Genomic DNA, 19,446 nt, shown 5'->3' with positions numbered 1-19,446 from the left:
CTATACAGGGCTGCCTTCTGATGTCTTTTAAAAGTCAGATACAGGCGTACCTTGGTTGTCGAACAGAATCTGTCCCAGAAGGCCGTTTGACTTCTGAAAATTTTGACAACCAAGGCGCGGCTTCTGATTGGCTGCAGGAGGTTTCTGCACTCAATCAAAAGTTGCGGAAGCCGCATCGGATGCTCGTCTTCCAAAAAACGTTTGCAAACTGGAACACTCACAGGTTTGTGGCATTCAGGAGCCAAAACAGATGAGTACCAAGGCGTTCGACAACCAAGGTATGACTGTAGTTATTTATTTCCTTGACATCTGATGGGAAGGCGTTCCACAGGGCGGGTGGTGCCACCGAGAAGGCCCTCTGTCTGGTTTCCTGTAACCTCACTTCTCGCAGGGAGGCAACCGCCAGAATACCCTTAGAGGAGGACCTCAGTGTCCAGGCTGAACGATGGGGTGGAAATGGTCCTTCAGGTATACAGGGCCAAGGCTGTTTAGGGCTCTAAACGTTAGCACCAACACTTTGAATTGTGTTTGAAATGTACTGGGAGCCAATGCAGGTCTTTCAAGACCAGTGTTATATGGTCCCGGCGGCCACTCCCAGTCCCCAGTCTAGCTGCCGCACTCTGCATTAGTTGTAGTTTCTGAGTCACCTTCAAAGGCAGCCCCACACAGAGCGCATTGCAGTAGTCTAAGCGGGGAATAACCAGGACATCATGCAAATGTGGGCTCCATATCTTTCTGGTATCCTCAATTTCTTTTTCCCCTTGATAAAAAAAGACCCAAGTTTGATGACCTCATTTGCATGACCAATGCTACTAAAAGTGGGCGGGGCAACTGATGTAAATTCTATCTGTGTGCTTTTGTCCAGTTTCTTAACACACCCACCCACACATTCTTTATCCTTCATCCAGTCAATCAAGAAGCATCATCATATTTCAATGAAACATCCCAGTGGAGGGGTGTGTGGCACCTGAGGTGTAAAGGAACAGCCTGTGAAAGGTATGACCTGGGCACAGTTTTGAGGGCTAGTCAAAAAGGCATTCTACAGTAAGAAAGTTCTGTGGCTTTTAATAAACATTGCCAGATGATTGGTTTCTCTTGTCTTCAGCAGTCACCAAATTTTTAACCTGGCACATTTTTGTCCCTAGGTACTTTGGGTGATGGACATTTCCCACTCTGCTCCCCACAAGAGAGCAGTGGGGCCTGGGAAACTAGATACGTGCCTGATGGATTCCATGACATCTGTCTTTTCCTGTTGCGACACAGCCATCAAATATTTAGTGTAAGTTAACAATGTGTTCAGAGATCCATTGCACAGCCGACAAGCGATTTGGGGGTGGACGAATAATTCAGCTCTGAATTATGGGACTCTGACAGCTCCCTGGAAGGCTTATCACCTTAGTTGCATCTTAACTGGGTTTTCTGCTCCATTAGCCAGACTTTTTAAATTTTTTGCATAAAGCAGTAGGCCAATCTGTTGCTGTTTTTGGTACCTGTTACCTGACCATGGGGGCCACGGTGGCCGCTTGGGCTAATGGGAGCTGGGGGACTGCCTTGCCACATGGAGGGCAGTGAGATAACTAATTCGGACCATCTTCTGTGCCCCCTGCTTGCTCTGCTCACCAACCATCTTGCCATCCACCACATCCACCTTCCAGAGCTTCCCCTTCTCGCACCATGCAACTACAAAGCTCATTTTTCACCTTCCAAAGCTGCATGTCTTCAGGCAAATCCAGAGTTATGATGCGGCACTACAAATCCTCCTAAGGGGAGTTGCACGATGGACAGCCTTACATTTTAATGTATTAAAAAAAGAAGCAAACTCCGTTGCATGGCTGCTGTTTTGCATGTAAAACCTTGAAACCAGTTGCTCCCACACACTATGCCATGTGGAATTGGATTCTCCCCCCCAAACCCTGAGGCTGCCTGCTGCACTTCTGTATGATATACTGGTCTGGCCATACAGCCTCCCTGGGGCTGGAGCAGGTTACTCCTGCTCAGTCTCCGATTCAAACAAGATCTCTCCCCATGCAGAGATTAAGAAGCTGTTGAGTTAGCATGCTGTTTCCTACAGAGGATCAGTGGGTGGGCATCTCTGACTGTAGGCAGTATTTTATACTGGTGCCCCTCCAGACATTGACTGAATACAAGCCCCACAGCCAACGGTCAGGGATGATGGGTGTTGGGAGCTGGCAGCATCTAGAGGGCGTGAGGTCAGTCAACTCCTGCTTCAGTCCTTCTGGGTGTAAGGTGGCCAAATTGAAATAGGAAATGCAAAAAAGGGGGGGAGCGTGTTTCTGTGGATCTTAAGATCTGGGAAGTGGCCTTATTTATACCAGGTTCATCTAGCTCAGGCATCTCCAAACCTCAGCCCTCCAGATGTTTTGGACTACAATTCCCATCATCCCTGACCACTGGTCCTGTTAGCTAGGGATCATGGGAGTTGTAGGCCAAAACATCTGGAGGACCACAGTTTGGGGATGCCTGATCTAGCTCATAATTCTCTATTCTGACCAGCAGCAGCTCTCCAAGGACTCAGGCAGGGGACCATTTTTTACTCCGCTTACCTCAAATGAAGCTGTTGGGGGTCTGAGTCTCAGATGCGCCATATTCAGAGTATGTGTCCAGCGGGTCCCGTGCTCCTTTCCCAGAATTCTGAAATGTGCTGGCTTAACATGGGGACTCTCTACCTTTTCCTTGACATTTAGCAACACTTTGACCTCGGCGCTGCTTGCCTCGAGCAGCCGTTTTCAATAAAGGCCTCGCCTGGCTCCCACGATGGGACAAAATCCTGTGACTGGGAGCATTCGGGCATGTGTCAAAGCTTTGCAAGGAGAGGCTGCTAAGAGAGCTCCGTGGGTTTGGACAGGAGGCAGATCTCAAGCCGGCTAGCAGAGGAGCATAAACCACAGAATGGAGCAAGAACATTTTAGAGGCTTATCAGGCACTTTCAAGAGGAATCAGAGACAGGGAAGTCTATTCTTGCTCTTTGCACAGGGCGCGGTTGACGACCCTCTTTAATCTTGTATCCTAATTGCAATGAGTGGGTGTGGGTATCTGGACTGTCCCTGGATCAAGTGACTTTCCTTCTTTCAAGTTCTCAAAGCTCTTAACCGAGCTCAAGGTTGTCCTCTGAACTAGCTGGATCTTTAGCTGAGAATCAATCACAGTCAGTCACTAGAACAATAAGACTTTAGAGCCGTCTTGCTCTCAAATGGCAACTAGACATTCTGTTTTGGCGACTGTAACCTTGGTTTAAGGAGCTGTTTGGCACCTAGCTTATTTATTGGGAGTTTCTAATACTGATCACAACCCAAGGTGGTTGGCAGTGAAGGCTAGATGCACCTAAGGCATGATGTGCTATGATGACTACCATGACCCAAAAGGAACACAACCCTACATAGAATCATAAGAGTGTTGGAAGGACCTCCAAGGGTCATCAAGTCCAGCCCCCTGCAGTGCAGGAATCACAACTTAAAAATCCCTGACGGACAGGCATCCAACCAACCTCTGTTTAAAGCCTCTAACAAAGGAGAGTCCACTTTCCAAGGGAGGCTAAACAGCTCTTACTGCCTGAAAGTGCTTCCTAGCATTGAATGAGAATCTCCTTTCTTGGAAGTTGAGCCCACTGGTTCAGGTAAGCTAGACATACACGGCAAGGGAAGACTAAACCGGGCACACAGCTTGAGCATGGGAACATGTCTTAGAATCACAGAATTGTAGAGTTGGAAGGGACCCCAAGGGTAATGTATAGCCATTTTCATACTGCTATGTCTCTGCAACTATAAGAGCTTTCACATGGTACTGTATATTCCTGCGTATAAGACTACTTTTTAACCCAGAAAAATCTTCTCAAAAGTCAGGGGTCGTCTTATACGCCGGGTCGTATTTCTTATACAAACTCTATATTTCAACTGGAAAAGTTGGGGGTCATCTTATATGCCCAGTCGTCTTATACGCCGGAATATACGGGTACTTTGCGATTGGCCAGTCCTAGAGAATGTGTGGCGGTGGGGGTCTCCAACAGACCCGACACAGCTCATTCTGCAGCTTCAAACTGCCAGAGTCAAGTTTATTCCCCCCCCCCCCAGGCTAGCTTCTGCATCCAGAACCCACTTGTCCCCTTGGCCAGCACAGCAAAGTCCTTCCTGGCGTTTCTGCTATGAAACTGAGCCAGCGGCTGATTTTCATTGGCAGGAATTTGGGGGGGGGGGAAGAGAGGAGCAACAAACCATTTCAGGAGGCTTCCCAATGGACTAGAGTGACGTGTCCAGAAGTTAACAGCTCAAGAGAGCAGGCCTTCTGCTATCTGCCACTGGGAACCAATCCTTCAGTCAACATGAACACTTTTATTTTTATATATTTTTTTAAAAAAGGAGGGGATGACTAATTTCCTGAGCAGAAGCACTCGGGTGGCTCAGCACCGTAAGAAGTGCCATATCATCCCTGGAGTCATTAAAAGCTCCCCAAACAGACACCTCGCCCTCTTGCCAGGCTCCCAATGTTGTTGATTATTTAACACCAGCAGATTGCTTTCCCCATATGCAAGCCGAGGCAACGATGCATGTCCTTTTGTAGGTGCTGCTTTTCACGATTTCACTTTGAAACCTCCCCCACCCCATGAAACACAGGTATATATAGATATATATAAGCTAGGTACCAAATGGCTCCTTAGACCAGGGTTACAGTCACCAAAATCAGGGTAGATAAAAATCAATGAATCCAGATGGTGGAGACGTCAGGCGCCATCCTGGCAGCTTCAACTGGTTGCAAGTGGCCGTAAGCAGGTGCAGAATGCGCCTGGCAAATTTTGAATGCTGTGCTGGACTAGTTGGGCCACTTGCCCAATCCAACATCTTATGTTTTTTATGCAGCCTACCGCAGACCCCAAACCTGGACACAAAAGTACCCTAGTGCAGGCCATACCAATGTTTGGCCATTCATGGCCTGAAAAACACACACCGTCTTTTGATTTGCGAATGTGTAATAACAATTCCTCCAATATTTAGCATCCAAGCACTGTAAACAAAGTTAAAATGGCACATGCTGCACTCGAGCTCACAATCTCATTTCAGGAATGAGGAAAGGAGAACTAAATGAAAGGGGTGGAGGTTCTTGGTTACTTCCATGAATCCATACCACCAATTTGCAGTAAGTGCATGATTATTAGCAAGCGAGCTGGACTGCTCAGGCTACATACAAACTTAATATCTGCATTCAAAATTGTATGTTGATAGCAAAGGTATGCTTCTCAAGGGGTTGCAGACCAGCTCCCCACCCACCACCCAAACTAGTCAAGGGCAGCTAAAAGAAGAAAGAGCAATATATTTACAGACCGCCACCGCCTTCCTGATAAAAAAATGAGTGCGGTATCTGTTATCTCTGGGCCTTCACACAATAGACACTTATTTTAAGTCTCTGGCCACATCACAAACACTTCAAGGCCAGCGACGCAAAGCTCTCCAAAGAAACACAATGAGATTTCCAGAAAGGCTCTCTTGTGGCAAGTGGCTTCCTCTTCTGAGACCGAGAACTCCCCAAATGGGTCTAGATAGGGTGAAACTGGTATGATCGAAAGGGAGGCTTGAAAGTGGGAGGTGGGGGAGACTCAATTGAGGAGCAGCCTGGAACTTTTATCAGGCATTGACAAGGGTTTCACCTGAAAGCTAGTCAGCAAATGGGATCTCAGGGTAAGGGGGAGAGAAAAGATGTTGCGATTCAAGAATCACTTTGAAAACTAAAATTTATTTCATCATGGCAGAGTCCTTGGAGACAACACCGTTTTGCTACAATTCTGAAAACGGGTGGCACTCTTTCAGCTTCCCCGCTTGCAAATATTCTTACAGAAGTCCCTTGCCCTGTTGTCTCCCCTTCCGCATGTGAATCTCTTCCAGGCCTTGCTGCAGTTCATTGCCCAGTCTGCCACCCTGAGTCCTTTGACAAGTTGGACCCGTGCCTAGAGGCAGGTGAGCAGGGGACCAGTCGCCCCACTGTGGCTCTGCCTGATGCTGCCCTTATGAGGAACAGTTGAAGGAGCTGGGAATGTTTAGCCTGGGAAAGAGAAGACTGAGAGGAGATACGATAGACATCTTCAAATATCTTAAGGGCTGTCACATGGAAGATGGAACCAGCTTGTTTTCTCCTGCTCTGGAGGGTAGGACCTGAACCAATGGCTTCAGGTTATAAGAAAGGAGATTCTGACTAAACACCAGGAATAACTTTCTGACAGTAAGAGCTGTTCAAGACCGAAATGGTCTCACTCACAAGGTGGGGGACTCCCTTGCCTTGGAGGTTTTTAAACAGAAGCTAAATGGCCATTCGTCATGGATGCTTTAGCTGAGATTCCTGCATTACAGGGAAGTTGGACTAGATGACCATTGGGGTCCCTTCCAATTCTACAGCTCTACAAATCTGTGATTCTTGCAACTTCCTTCACGCAACCCACCCGTTTTCTTGCAGATATTGTGTGGCAGTTCCTCTTTCAGGTCTGCAATCGAAAGGCATTTCCTTGGTCCTTTCTCTCATCAGCTGACAGACATGCCAAGCTTTCTTGCAAAGTGGAAGTAAGGCGGGATTGGTCATGGGGAAAGGGCGGTGCTTCAGTAGTAGAGCACATGCTTTGATTGTAGAAGGCCCTGGGGGTCCTCTACCATCTTCAGTTTGGGTGGGTATGGGGAGCCTGCAGGCAACCAGGTTTGCCAAGTATCCCAGCACCCCTCTCCCACAATGGCCAAGGATCATGGAAGTTAATAGTCCTGCAGAATTTGGACCCAGCTTCCCCATCTAAAACCCTGAAGAGCTGCAGTCGGTATAACTAGATAAGTGGGACAGTGGAAGATCTTCCAGATGTACATAAGCATTCATAATTGCCTCTCCATTCCATGTTCTGGCAGAGGGATGGGGAACCTGTGTTCCTTCAGATGCTGTTGTCTGACTCCAACTCCCATCAACCCTGACCATAATGGCTGATGGGAGTTGGAGTTCAACAGCTCCTGGAGGGCCACAGGTCTTCCAGGCCTGCCTTAAGCCCTGGACTGAAGGGGTAACCTGTATCGCTCCAGATCATTTTTGCCCAGAGCTCCCACTGTCTCCGATCACTGACATATTGCTTCAGGGTCTTTACAATGGTGTATAAATATTGATGGTGATAAACAGAGGCATGTCCCACGAACAGTTCTGTCCCCCTCTAACTTGTTTCCTTGGGGGAACCCCACTTCTTACAGTGTACAGGCAAAATTTGGTTTTTTCCGCCACCATGAACCACCTCGTTGACAGTGATTTTGAAGCTTGGAGACACCCCCACCCCCCGGACTAGAACCTTAACACCAACCTCAGCTCAGCCTCCTGGTGGCTGAGGATACCTCCAGCTTTTGAAATTCGCCACGCACCAGGTGCATTTTGCACCTGGCTATTGTCCACTTGCAACCAAGTTAAGATGCTGATGTCTCCGCCATCTGGGCCTGGGGATCCTTGAGTCCGGACTGTTTTCGCACACTAGCAACACATCCTATAGAATTCTATCTATCTGCTCAATCAGAATGAATTTCAGGAACCAAAAAGTCGTATTGAAAAATACACGACTTTTGAGCTGTCTGGTCAAAAAATGGCAACTAGGCATTCCATTTTGGTGACTGTAACCCTGGTTGAAGGAGCAATTTGGCGCCTGGCTTATATATCTAAGTTTCTAGTACAGTAGTACCTGAGGTACCACTTTAACTTATGGGGCCTCCTGCTGCCACTGTGCCGCCGCCACACAATTTCTGTTCTCATCCTGAAGCAAAGTTCTTAACCTAAGGTACTATTTCTGGGTTAGCAGAGTCTGTAACCTGAAGCGTCTGTAACCCGAGGTACCACTGTACTGGATGCCCTGCAGAGAGCGCCCCCTGCTGAAACCTAGAGAAAGGAAATTCCGCTTTGCTCTTCAGCACACTTGGGTGCAGTGAACGCTTATGCACTCCTGTGGGTCACAAATCCTGAAGAGCCCCTGTCAGTCAGGTAGACCAATGGTCCAATTCTGTATGACCAAGCTCCCTAGGTTCAGTGTTAGAAACTGAGGTATATAAGCTAGGCGCCAAATGATACCCTGAATTTATGTTGCAGTCGCTACAACAGAATGTTTTGTTTGCCATGGAATTGGGACTAAATGATCCTCGGGATCTCTTCCAACCCTACAATTCTACAATCTCAGCTACAATGCTTGGCTTGTAGCTTGCTCTTACAACAAACAATTCACTTCTCCCAGTATGCAAGGAAGAGAAACACACAGAAATGGAAAGAGCTATGGAGGTTTTAAAACTGCAGTTTCGCCCAGAAACTTCCGTGTGGCCATAACTGGACCCTCCCTGAACCAGTAGCAAAACGAGCGTGGCAAAACCAGGCTAATTTCGAACACAGCCCTAAAGTTCATGTTTCAAGCAGCCTTTTTATCTGCAACTCTTGAGGGCTCGACGCCTTTAGGGGTAGAGCCCCAGCTCAGCGGCAGTGCAGATGACTCTGCACACAGAAGGTCCAGGTAGGGCTGGGCGAAAGAGGCCTATCCCCCAAACCCTGCAGGGGCACCGTCAGTCCACACCAGTGAAGGAGAGCTTCCAACCCAGGAACCACGAGGACTAGCACCTTGAACGTTCCAGCGTTTCTCCCAACTCGCGCCTCCAGACTACAACTCCCACCGCCCCTAATCAGCTGGGTCAGCGGTCAGGGGGTGGCGGGAGTTGTAGGCTGAAACAACCCGATTCGGTTCCACCAACCCCTTCTCCCCCTGGTGCCTTCATTCGTGTTCAGGAATCACGAGGACTAGCGCCTCCAACGATTTCCCTCGGGCGAATCGGGAAGCATCATTAGGGACCGATCAAGGAGCTTGAAAATCTGGGAGTTCCTCCATGAGGACCGGAGCCTTGGGCGCCCATCCATTTCCATGAGGACTAGCACCCGTCTCACCTCGTCCTCCTTGTGGTTGCGGATGCCGCGCACCAGGTCCTGGAGGTTCTTGTCGAACATGCGGTCGATGCTGCCTTTCACCATCTTCAGCGCCATGGCGGCGGCGGTGAGGGGCGAGCGGGGGGCGGCCGGGAGGGGGGGGCGGGAGAGGCAGAGGGAAGCGAAGGCGGCGGCAGGCGAAGGCGCCTCACATGCCTCCTTCCCGCCCCTCGCGCTTGCTTTCCCTCGCGGGCCCCGCCGGCGCTGCTCTGAGGAGGCTTTGCGGGGCGGCGGCGGCGGCGGCGGGAAAGAGCCGGAGCGGCGACAAAATGGCCGGCGGTCAGCTGAGAGAGCGCTCGCGCCACGCCCCCTATCTCCTCCGGCGCGCTTCCGTCACCACGCCACGCACGCCGCTGCCCCCGGGTTCCACGTCCCTATAGCTCCGAAAGTTGAGGCGGAGGTCCTCCTTTCCCATAGAGAGCGAGGGAAGGAGAGGGAGCGGACGTCATGTCCGGTTGGGCGTTTCTAGCCCACCCCATGCATGGAAGCCGAACGGGCGAACCATAGAGGTGGCTCGGCTTCCACCATGGCGACGCTCCCGCGGGGATTCCTAGGCGTCGCTTGAGCCCCGCTCTTTCGCCTTCCTGGCTCCGCCCAGCGGGAGATATAGCCGCGCCTCCAACCTTCCTATGTCTCGCTGTACAGTATTGCCCTATAAAAGATAATGATTATGTTGTAGTAACAACAATAACAAAAACAAAAACAACGTGTTTTAAGAGAAGCATGTTTTAATATTTGCGGTATGGCTGATTGATCAGTAATTACATGGATAGAGTATTTTTATTTTCTAAAAATATCACTGGCTCCCAACGATCAACACACAAAAAAGAGAGCAAGTTCACCTCCCATCCGACTAATTAAACAATCTATAGCCTTCTAAACTCTGGACAGGGTTTTATTATTATTATGGTATGTATTTGTGTGTTTTCATATTGCAAAATACCCTGTGATCTTCAGATGAAGGTCGGTATAGAAATTCAATTACTGTATAAATATAAATATAAATAAGTGTATAAAAATATTAATAGAATTTTTTAAGACGGCAATATAACAATGAATAAAAACAACCTTTGAAGACTGAGCACATGATCAACACTTTACTATTACATACTATTGCTGGAAATCAGCCCTGAGTGCTCACTGGAAGGACAGATCGTGAAGCTGAGGCTCCAATACTTTGGCCACCTCATGAGAAGAGAAGACTCCCTGGAAAAGACCCTGATGTTGGGAAAGATTGAGGGCACTAGGAGAAGGGGACGACAGAGGACAAGATGGTTGGACAGTGTTCTCGAAGCTACGAACATGAGTTTGACCAAACTACGGGAGGCAGTGCAAGACAGGAGTGCCTGGCGTGCTATGGTCCATGGGGTCACGAAGAGTCGGACACGACTAAACGACTAAACAACAACAACACACACACACACACAGTATATATATTTAATACTTAAAGGCATTTATCTAGGGAGCAGCAAACTGTAATGCTGAAAATATTATTTTTAAAATATTAATCATGTAATCAAATCATTTACTGCTAATGCCAAGCTGTTATAGCACTATTAATATTACAGTATAGCTATTCTCATTTGCTATTTTAAAATATTTTATCTACTTTTTTATGATGATCTACTTAGCTCTACCGTTCTTTCTTTTGTGTTTTTATTTCATAACTGGTCAGCTTGGGTATCTCCGGTGGAAAAGTGGGATGAAAAAAGATTATGGTGAATCAGAAATTGTTTGGCTTCTTTTGAGTGACAATAACAGCTACATGGCATGGAGAGTGGTTCTCTGTGCACCAGCAGAAAAAAAACCCTGGAAAAAGTAGTTAGATAAAATCACAATTAATTGTTTTAGTAATGAGGTTTAATCTGAAATTAAGATAGATTTAAGATTGTTGTCTCTGGGGGAAACCCAGCCAGATGGGCGAGGTATAAATAATAAAATTATTTATTCTCATTTACATCATGAATGTCACCTTATATTGTGGATGCATGTTCTGTATTACTTTATTAATACTGTTGCTACAAGTTTGCTATTGCCTTTGGCTGGAACAATAAACGGAAGAACTGGACTCTCTCTAAACACACACACATATTTAGATCTGGGATCCTTTTCAGGGAAAACCATGTGTGTTTATAGTGGTATAATATAACTGCTACAAGTTCATAGTGCAGATAGGGCCTCTGTGTCTGTTCTGCATTGGAAGCTGGGTAGGGTTTTTTGTTTTTAGCATATGGAATTGTTCTTCATTGTCTTGAATACATGTGATCACTCTTGCATCTTTAATTGTTTCTTCATGAAAGAAACAAGCTTTGAAAGCTTTGAGACCTTTCATGGGACACCACTCATCACCAGAGTTGAATCAAAACAAATAAATACCCATTTTATATGACCACATTGGCAAGACTGATTGATTTGAAACGTTTGTTATCTCGCCTTTCCAATTACAAATGAGAATGTCCAGAATGCCTTGCAACAGTAATTCAGAATAACAGGTTTGGAAAATTAACCCAATGGAGGTTTGGGGAGGAGGGGAAGAATTTGACATGAAAAAACATTATTCGGATAATAAACTTCCTTTGCTGTTTGGCATCTCCCCCAGCAGAGGGCAGGCCAACACAACCTTTCATCCCAGGCAGTACACTCCTTGAAATTAATGGACATTGCAAACTTCACAGCCATTCTTTCCAATTGGTCTACTCTTCAGTAGAACTGAGCTGGTTACAACCTTATGCCTGTCTCAGGACTCATGGGCATGCAGCCAAAGCCCAAAGTTGGAAGATTCATACAGATACAAGAAAGGACTTGTATATGTTTTAATGATCCTCTGCCCCCCGGGAGGCAGCGCTGGTTGGCAGCTTAAAAAGTGGATCGGAAATGTTCATGGGCACAAGGGATATCAGTATCTAGTGGCTACAATGGCTGTGTCTTGCCTATACTTTGGAGGCAGCAGGAGATGGAGTGTCTATGAGGAAACATGGCAGCATTTAGGTCCTTTTAGTTTAGAGAAATGGAGAATAAGAGATGACATGGCAGAAGTTTATAAAATTACAAAGGGCATTGAGAAAGTGGGTAGAGGAAAGTTTTTTATCCACCTCTCATAACTCTGGAACTCGTGGGCATCCAATGAAGCTGAATGTTGGAAGGTCGGCGGTTCAAATCCCTGCAACAGGGTGAGCTCCTGTTGTTTGGTCCCCTCCTGCCAACCTAGCAGTTCGAAAGCACATCAAAGTGCAAGTAGATAAATAGGTACCGCTACAGCGGGAAGGTAAAAGGCATTTCCGTGTGCTGCTCTGGTTCGCCAGAAGCAGCTTTGTCATGCTGGCCACATGACCTGGAAGCTGTAGGCCAGCTCCCTCAGCCAATAGAGCGAGATGAGCACCACAACCCCAGAGTTGGTTACGACTGGACCTAATGGTGAGGGGTCACTTTACCTTTACCTTTAATAAGAGCCATGTAGCGGGATCAGGCCAGAGGGGACCCTCCTGCTGGAGGCAGGAATGCTTCCTGAGTAGGTTCAGAAAAGGACAGGCAAAATGGCCAAGGGGGTGGAGCAAATTCATAATCATCATAATCATTATTAAAATTTATATACCACCCTATACCCACAGGTCTCTTCATAAGAAAGGTTGCAGCCTTTGTGTGTTTTTAATTGAGAGAAAAGGAGAGCAAGAGGCCACATGATAGTTTAGAAAACTCTGCATGGCATGGAGAGAGGAAAGCTTTTATCGCTCTCTCCTAACACTGAACTTTTGGGCATCAAGTGAAATTGTGGAATGAAGACTGGTTCTTGAGGCTGAATTTGAAGATGGTGGTTCCACCGTCTGCAGAATTTGGGGCTGGTCATCCGGACACTGCAGTGCCCAAGCTGGTGTCAAGTCAGAATAACTCACAAGGTGTCTGTGAAGTTGACCCTTTACTTAGCGATCGCAACAACTTTCCCCAGTAGGTCTTCCCCCAAGGAGACGGATGTGAGGACTGAAGGTCTCAGCCTTCCCAAAGTTCCCTAAGTCGCCTCCTCCCCCAGGTCTTACCCAGGCAATCTGAGACTGACACCTTGCTTGTGTTTGTTCCACCCTTTTCATACCTCTCCTGGTTCTGGGAGGGGAGCTGGTTGCAGCAGGAGGGGGAGACACCCATGACTCTTCGCCATCTCTGCCTCTTGGCCTCCCCTCCTCTCCTGCTTCAGCTCCTGCCTCTGATTCTGTACTTCTCTCTGCCACAGACTCTCCCTGCTGACTGAACTCTGTTACACCTTCTGACACCTCCACCTCCCAGTCCTCTCCCCCTTCTCACTCTGACCACTCACTGTCATCTCGCCACCAACCTCCGGGCTCTGAGCCTTCTTCCCTTGGTGGTTCCTCCCGCCATTCCCCTGCCTCTAACCAGTCCATGACACCCAGCCTCTTGGGTCCCTTTCTCATAACATGAGAACTCATGGATGTCCAGTAAAACTGGGAGGTTAAGGAGAGCTGAAAGAGAGGACTTATTCCTACAGTACAGAGTTAAATTGTGGAACTCACTCCCGCAGGAGGCAATGACAGCCACCAACAGAGCCGTCTTTCCCATTGGGCTTGCTGGTGTGTTGCGCCAGGGTGCTGGCCTCCCAGAGTGCCCCAGCGAGTGGGGGAGCTGCGTGGCTTTGCCAATGGCCTCCCCTTTCCTTCCTGCATGCCTGCCAGCTGCGCCCCGCCAACTATATGGCTGGCGGATGTGAAGCTTGCCTCCCAAGCCTCCGCGGGAGGAAAGCGACCCCCACAGAGGCTTAGGATGGAAGCTGCGCCCTGCCAACTATATGGCTGGCGGACGTGCAGGCTAGATAGGTAAATGTCTGGCACACACACACACACACACATGCTTAAACACACACACACACACATGCTTTCCCGGATGACATTTAGACATGGGGTTCTCCTGTGAAATTATTACACAGCAAGGCTGCTCTCACAATCTGCCACGAGAGCAGAAAATAAGCAGGTCCCCCTTTCCTGAAAACATTTATTTATGTAAACTGGTTAGGAAGTTCTCGGCGATCAACTGTTCACTGAGACCCAAGTCACTGAGTGTTAGAGGTCATAATAATTCTCCGTCGCTGTTTCCTCTATTAGATTCAAGGAGAGCGTGTTTGTGTGTTAAAATGTGTGTGCGTGAAAACCATCCAGCCCACTTCTCAAACAGCTGAGAGAGAGATAAATACCCTTGAAATATACATACTGGGATCCTGAAATGCCTGGCTCAGAGCAGAGGCACGTTGGAACAGGGCTTAGAATTGCTTGCAAGAAGGAAGGATAAAAGAGCTGGGGATGTGAGTCAGGAAAGAGGCATGAAATGATAGCTCTTGAATGCAGCTAAAAATGAGGGGAAGGGCTGTAGCTCAGTGGTAGAGAGTCTGCTTTCCATGCAGAAGGTCTCGAGTTTATTTCCCCAGTATCTCCAGGCAGAACTCAGAGAGACTACTGTCTGGCAATTCTGAACTAGATGCCATGGATGCTTAAATTGAGATTCCTGCATCGCAGGGGGTTGGACTGGATGACACTTGGGTCCCTTCCAACTTAATGATTCTCACTTTTATGGGAAGGGATGTGGCCCAGTAGCAAGGCCTCTGCTTTGCTTGCAGAAGATCCCCAGCATTTCTAGGTAGGGCTGAGACAGACCCTCAAATCCTGGAGAGATGTTGCCAGGCAGGGTGGGCATTGTTGAACTAGATAGACCCAATGTTCTAGCTCAGCATAACATAGCTTCCCAGGTTCCTTCCAAAAAAAGTCACTTTCACCTGAGCTCAGGTTCTCTGCTAGGTTATTTTTTGTTGTTTTTTTAAAGAATATTTTCCAACTGTACAGATTCCCCACCAGAAACACCACAATACAAAGAAAAGAAGTCAAATGAGCACCAAGCATGCTATGCTTCTTTGCTTACGCCAAGTATCCATGTTGGTTTCTCTACAGAAGTTCTTGTCTGCTCTACAGTTACTAAGAGGAGAATCCAATGGCCTTTGCACAAAGGTAAAAATCCTAATTCAGTGACCCTACATGGCCTCGGCCCAGTATACTCGAAGGAGCGTCTCCACCCCCATTATCCAGCCCGGACACTGAGGTCCATCTCCAAGGGCCTTCTGGCGGTTCCCTCACTGTGAGAAGTGAGGTTACAGGGAACCAGGAAGATGGCCTTCTCAGTAGTGGCGCCTGCCCTGTGGAATGCTCTCCCACCAGATGTCAGGGAAATCAGACGTGCAGCTTCCTTCCCAAGCCTCCGCGGGAGGAGAGCGATCCCCGCAGAGGCTTAGGATGGAAGCTGCGCCCCGCCAACAATAGCTGCACAGTCAGGGGCAGTAATGCGTCTGAATGCCACTATTTTCCGGGTAACCTTCTGAGGGCCACATGTGTGCGGTTGGAGACACAGCTTTCAAATGGATAACATAGAATTGTAGGGTTGGGAGGAACTACAAGGGTCATCTAGTCCAACCCCCTGCAATGCAGGAGTCCTTTGCCCAACGTTGGGCTCAAACCCACAACCTTGTGATTAAGAGTTTCATGCTCTTCCAGCTGAGCTATATGGGAGCCAACCGGTTGGAGACAGAAGTGGGCAGAGTGTTGAGTGTAAATGTCGCCCTTTGCACTGTAGGCTGCTTCCTAATTTTAGGGAAGCTTGCACCTGCTTTCCATGCAAAAGCCTCAGGTTCAATTTCCAATGTCTCCAGATAGGGCTGGGAATGGCTTCTGTCCCGAAACCCTGGGGAGCCGCTGCGAGTCAGTGTAGGACGTGCTGAGCAAGATTGAGCAACGGGTCTGACAAATAGAAGGCAACTCTCCTGTGTAATCTGTACACACACACACCTCTCTCCATATTTCATCCAGGAAAGCAAAGCACTTAACAGACCAGTGTAACCACAGATATTAAAAGGTCCAGTCAATCACGTCAAGGTGGTCCAGTTAATTTTCCTCCCACAGGAAAGCCACGTGTTGCTGCCCTGTTAAAACAGACCAGGGGATGTGATAGGATGTTCAACTGGGAGGGAACTGAATTCCAGCCTTCGTGGCTCTCTGGAGCAGCTTGAAAGGCGGCGTAGTGGCGGCAGGGGGTGTTTTGATAACATGCCTGCTACCAGGCAAGCGGGCCAGGAGCAGCTGTTGGCATCCCTTCCCTGGAGGCGAGCCAGAAAAGCTTTTGTGGGCGGAGATAGACATGTGTGGGGACATGCCTCATGGCTGTTAGTCCAATTGTGCAGCCGCAGGCAGGGAAGGAATCTGTAAGAGACAAAAAAGAAGAAGGGGAGAAATAACTTTTGATTCGCATTCTGGGTTGCCCTAATTGGTGATCCAAATTACTCCAGCCACAGGTAGGTAGCCGTGTTGGTCTGAGCCGAAGCAAAACAAAAAAATTCCTTCAGTAGCACCTTAAAGACCAACTAAGTTTATATTTTGGTATGAGCTTTCGTGTGCATGCACACTTCTTCAGATGAAAGCTCATACCAAAATATAAACTTAGTTGGTCTTTAAGGTGCTACTGAAGGAATTTTTTTGTTTTGCTCCAAATTACTCCAGATAGGGCTTTTCCCTGGCTGAGGGCTTCTCCCCTTCAGAGAGCCTGCTTGGCAACCGGTTGCTGACTGACGCTGCATGTGAAAATATGTGCACATAAAATACGTATGCATGTGAATATTTCCAGAACTTCACCCTCTGTACACTGTGTGGAATGCCAAGGGAAGGACTGAATTTAGGATCCTTTCCTCTAAATGAACAAATTTTAACATTATTATTATTATTATTATTACTACTACTACTACTACTACTACTACATCAACCTATACCCGCAGGTCTCAGGGCGGTTTACAGGATGAAATCACAATATAAAAACCCAAAATACATAATCAAGATCAAACAAAAACAAACCCAACAATGCCCCCCACAACACATTTTAAAAGGGCTTCAGATGTTAATCAACCAAAGGCCTGGCTAAAGAGGAACCTAGGAAGTGGCTTCATATAGGCTCAGGCCACTGGTCCACCTTGTTCAGTATTTCCTGCTCTGACTGGCAGCTGCTCTGCCAGGGCTTCCAACTAGGAGGGGGTGTCTCTCCCAGCCGTACCTGCAGGTTCCAGGGATTGAAGCAGGGACCTTCTGCAAGCAAAGCAAGCGCTCGGCCACTGATCTCTGGTTCTCAAACCTATGATTCGTCTAAAAATAAACATTAGATTCTTGCCCTTGTGGTTCTAAATTAAACTGTAAGCTGCCAGCTGCGTACACACCATTTAAAGCCCATTGCTCCCCCATAAAGAACCACGAGAACTGCAGGAGCTACAATTCCCAGCATCTATAACAAGACACACTTCCCGGGATTCTTTGTGTGGTGCCACGCAGGATGGCTCAGTTGGTAAACTGTTCAGGCTCCTAATTGTGGGTTCGAGCCCCATATTGGGCAAACCAAGATGGTGGACGAAAAGCTGACTTTGGTGTGACTTAGCCTGATTTTTTGGCATAGGTTTGGCCCCCTGTCAAGTTTTTGTTGCTGAACTCTACCCAGGGTGGGGGCAGTCGTCTTCCCCGCTGTTTGCGGCTGGATGCCATTTAAAGTCACGGCGGCAGACTGAAACGCAACTTCGGCATGACGTCACCCGATTTTTGGCACAACGGGTCCAAACTAACGAAACCACCCACAATGTTTTGGGTGTTTCTGCAAATTGCGAGGCAGGCGCCAGGCACTCACTACCAGTAAAAGCATAAAACAGGCACATAAGACAAGATCATGTCATAGACTGAGATTTCTATTATATCAGTCCCTCTAAGTGTCCCTATTTTCCAGAGAGAGTTCTGGATTTACAGAAGCCATTCCAGAATGTCCCACTTTCCCTTAGGATGCCCCTATTTTCATCAGAGATATGTGGGAGGGTCTGGAGTTATGTGAGCCCCGAGTCAAGGAGATAAGTCACTAGACAACCTTTAGAAGACATTGGAAGGCAACCCTGTATAGGAATTTTTAAAAAAATGTTTTGTGTTTTTATATATGTTGGAAGCAGCCCAGAGTGGCTGGGCCAGATGGGCTGGGTATAAATAATAAAATTATTAGTATTATTACTATTGAATAGGATGTCTCTATTTTCATCAGAGAAATGTTGGAGGGTATATTATATGTAATAATAATAATAATAAATTAAATTTGTAATGTAAAGGTAAAGGGCCCCTGGATGGTTAAGGCCAGTCAAAGGTGACTATGGGGTGCTGCGCTCATCTCACTTTCAAACCGAGGGAGCCGGCGTTTGTCTGCAGACAGCTTTCCGGGTCATGTGGCCAGCAGAATTAAACTGCTTCTGGTGCAATGGAACACTGTGATGGAAACCAGAGCACACAGAAACACCATTTACCTTCCTGCCGCAGCGGTACCTATTTATCTACTTGCACTGACATGTTTTCGAACTGCTAGGTTGGCAGGAGCTGGGACAGAGCAACGGGAGCTCGCCCCGCTGCAGGGATTCGAATTCTCGACCTTCTGATCGGCAAGCCCAAGAGACTCAGTGGTTTAGACCACAGCGCCACCTGCATCCCCTAATGAAATTTGTGTTTAATTACCTGCCCTGCAAATCTCAGTGTGGTTCACAACCTAAAATTACAATATGAAGACCGTATTTTGGTACAGGGAGCGGTGTTTGCAATGTTGCAGAACGGACTTTTGCAAATGAAAAGAAACAAATCCGTCACCTTTGCTTTTCAAAGTGAAAGGTGCTTTGCATGGTGATGCACAGGTCTGTTCCACACCTGCAGCCGATTCCTGGAGAGGAAGTGATGCTCCTGGATCTGGAAACTCACATTTCTTTTCTCCTCACCCCCACCTCACGGTTTTCCTTTGCAGACCTTGGAAGCACCGAGGACCAGATTTCCTCCCCCTGCTGGACTAGAGCTGCTGAGACAATCTGAGCTGTTATTTCTCCTTCCCTTCCAAAGACGCCCCCCTTGCAATGTTCTGTTCCAGCAGCTGCAGACAGAGCATCTGCTGCACGTCCAAAACGTTGCTCACAAACCCTCCTCAGCCAAGCGTGTGCCCGCACTCCCCAAGCCCCACAAATTTAACAAATCTGCCTGCAAAGAAATACATAAGGACCAGAAAATCTGCTTGTTTGGCAGATAACATATTGATTTGATAACATATTGATTATGACGGATGGGGAAGCTTTTCCAGCCTGGGGGCCGCATTCCTTTCTGGGGAAGCTTCTGGGGGCCACATGCAATGTGGATTTGACCATTGTATGGTGGGTTCTTTTCTACAGCCCGTCAACTAGAGGCATTACTGTATTAGAATCCAAGGACATCCCAGCCAAGCAGGAAACAATCACAACACCTTTATTGGCATATAAGGAAACATTCAAGGAGGGTGTGGTGCCAGATCAGCGAGGGGTGTGGCTTACAGAGAGTTCCAAGGGACAGATAGAAAGTGAGGAGGAATGAAAGAACCTTTTAATGAGGGTGAAAGAGGAGAGCGCAAAAT

General features: G+C 47.7%; 1 protein-coding gene across 1 annotated transcript in view; it reads right to left on the bottom strand.

Annotated features, from left to right (window-relative positions):
• Positions 1 to 9,302, bottom strand: part of AP3D1 (adaptor related protein complex 3 subunit delta 1) — a 56,028-nt gene extending 46,726 nt beyond the window's left edge. Inside the window, exon 1 of the mRNA XM_035117870.3 lies at positions 8,935 to 9,302. Coding sequence (XP_034973761.2) covers positions 8,935 to 9,030 — 96 coding nt within the window. The 5' untranslated portion in view covers positions 9,031 to 9,302. The remainder of the gene's footprint in view (positions 1 to 8,934) is intronic.
• Between the last annotated feature and the right edge of the window lie 10,144 nt (positions 9,303 to 19,446).

Source organism: Zootoca vivipara, chromosome 6 (assembly GCF_965207765.1).
Source record: "Zootoca vivipara chromosome 6, rZooViv2.hap1.1, whole genome shotgun sequence".
NCBI classification, from domain to species: Eukaryota; Metazoa; Chordata; class Lepidosauria; order Squamata; family Lacertidae; genus Zootoca; species Zootoca vivipara.
This window is presented reverse-complemented; position numbering and strand designations above follow the sequence as displayed.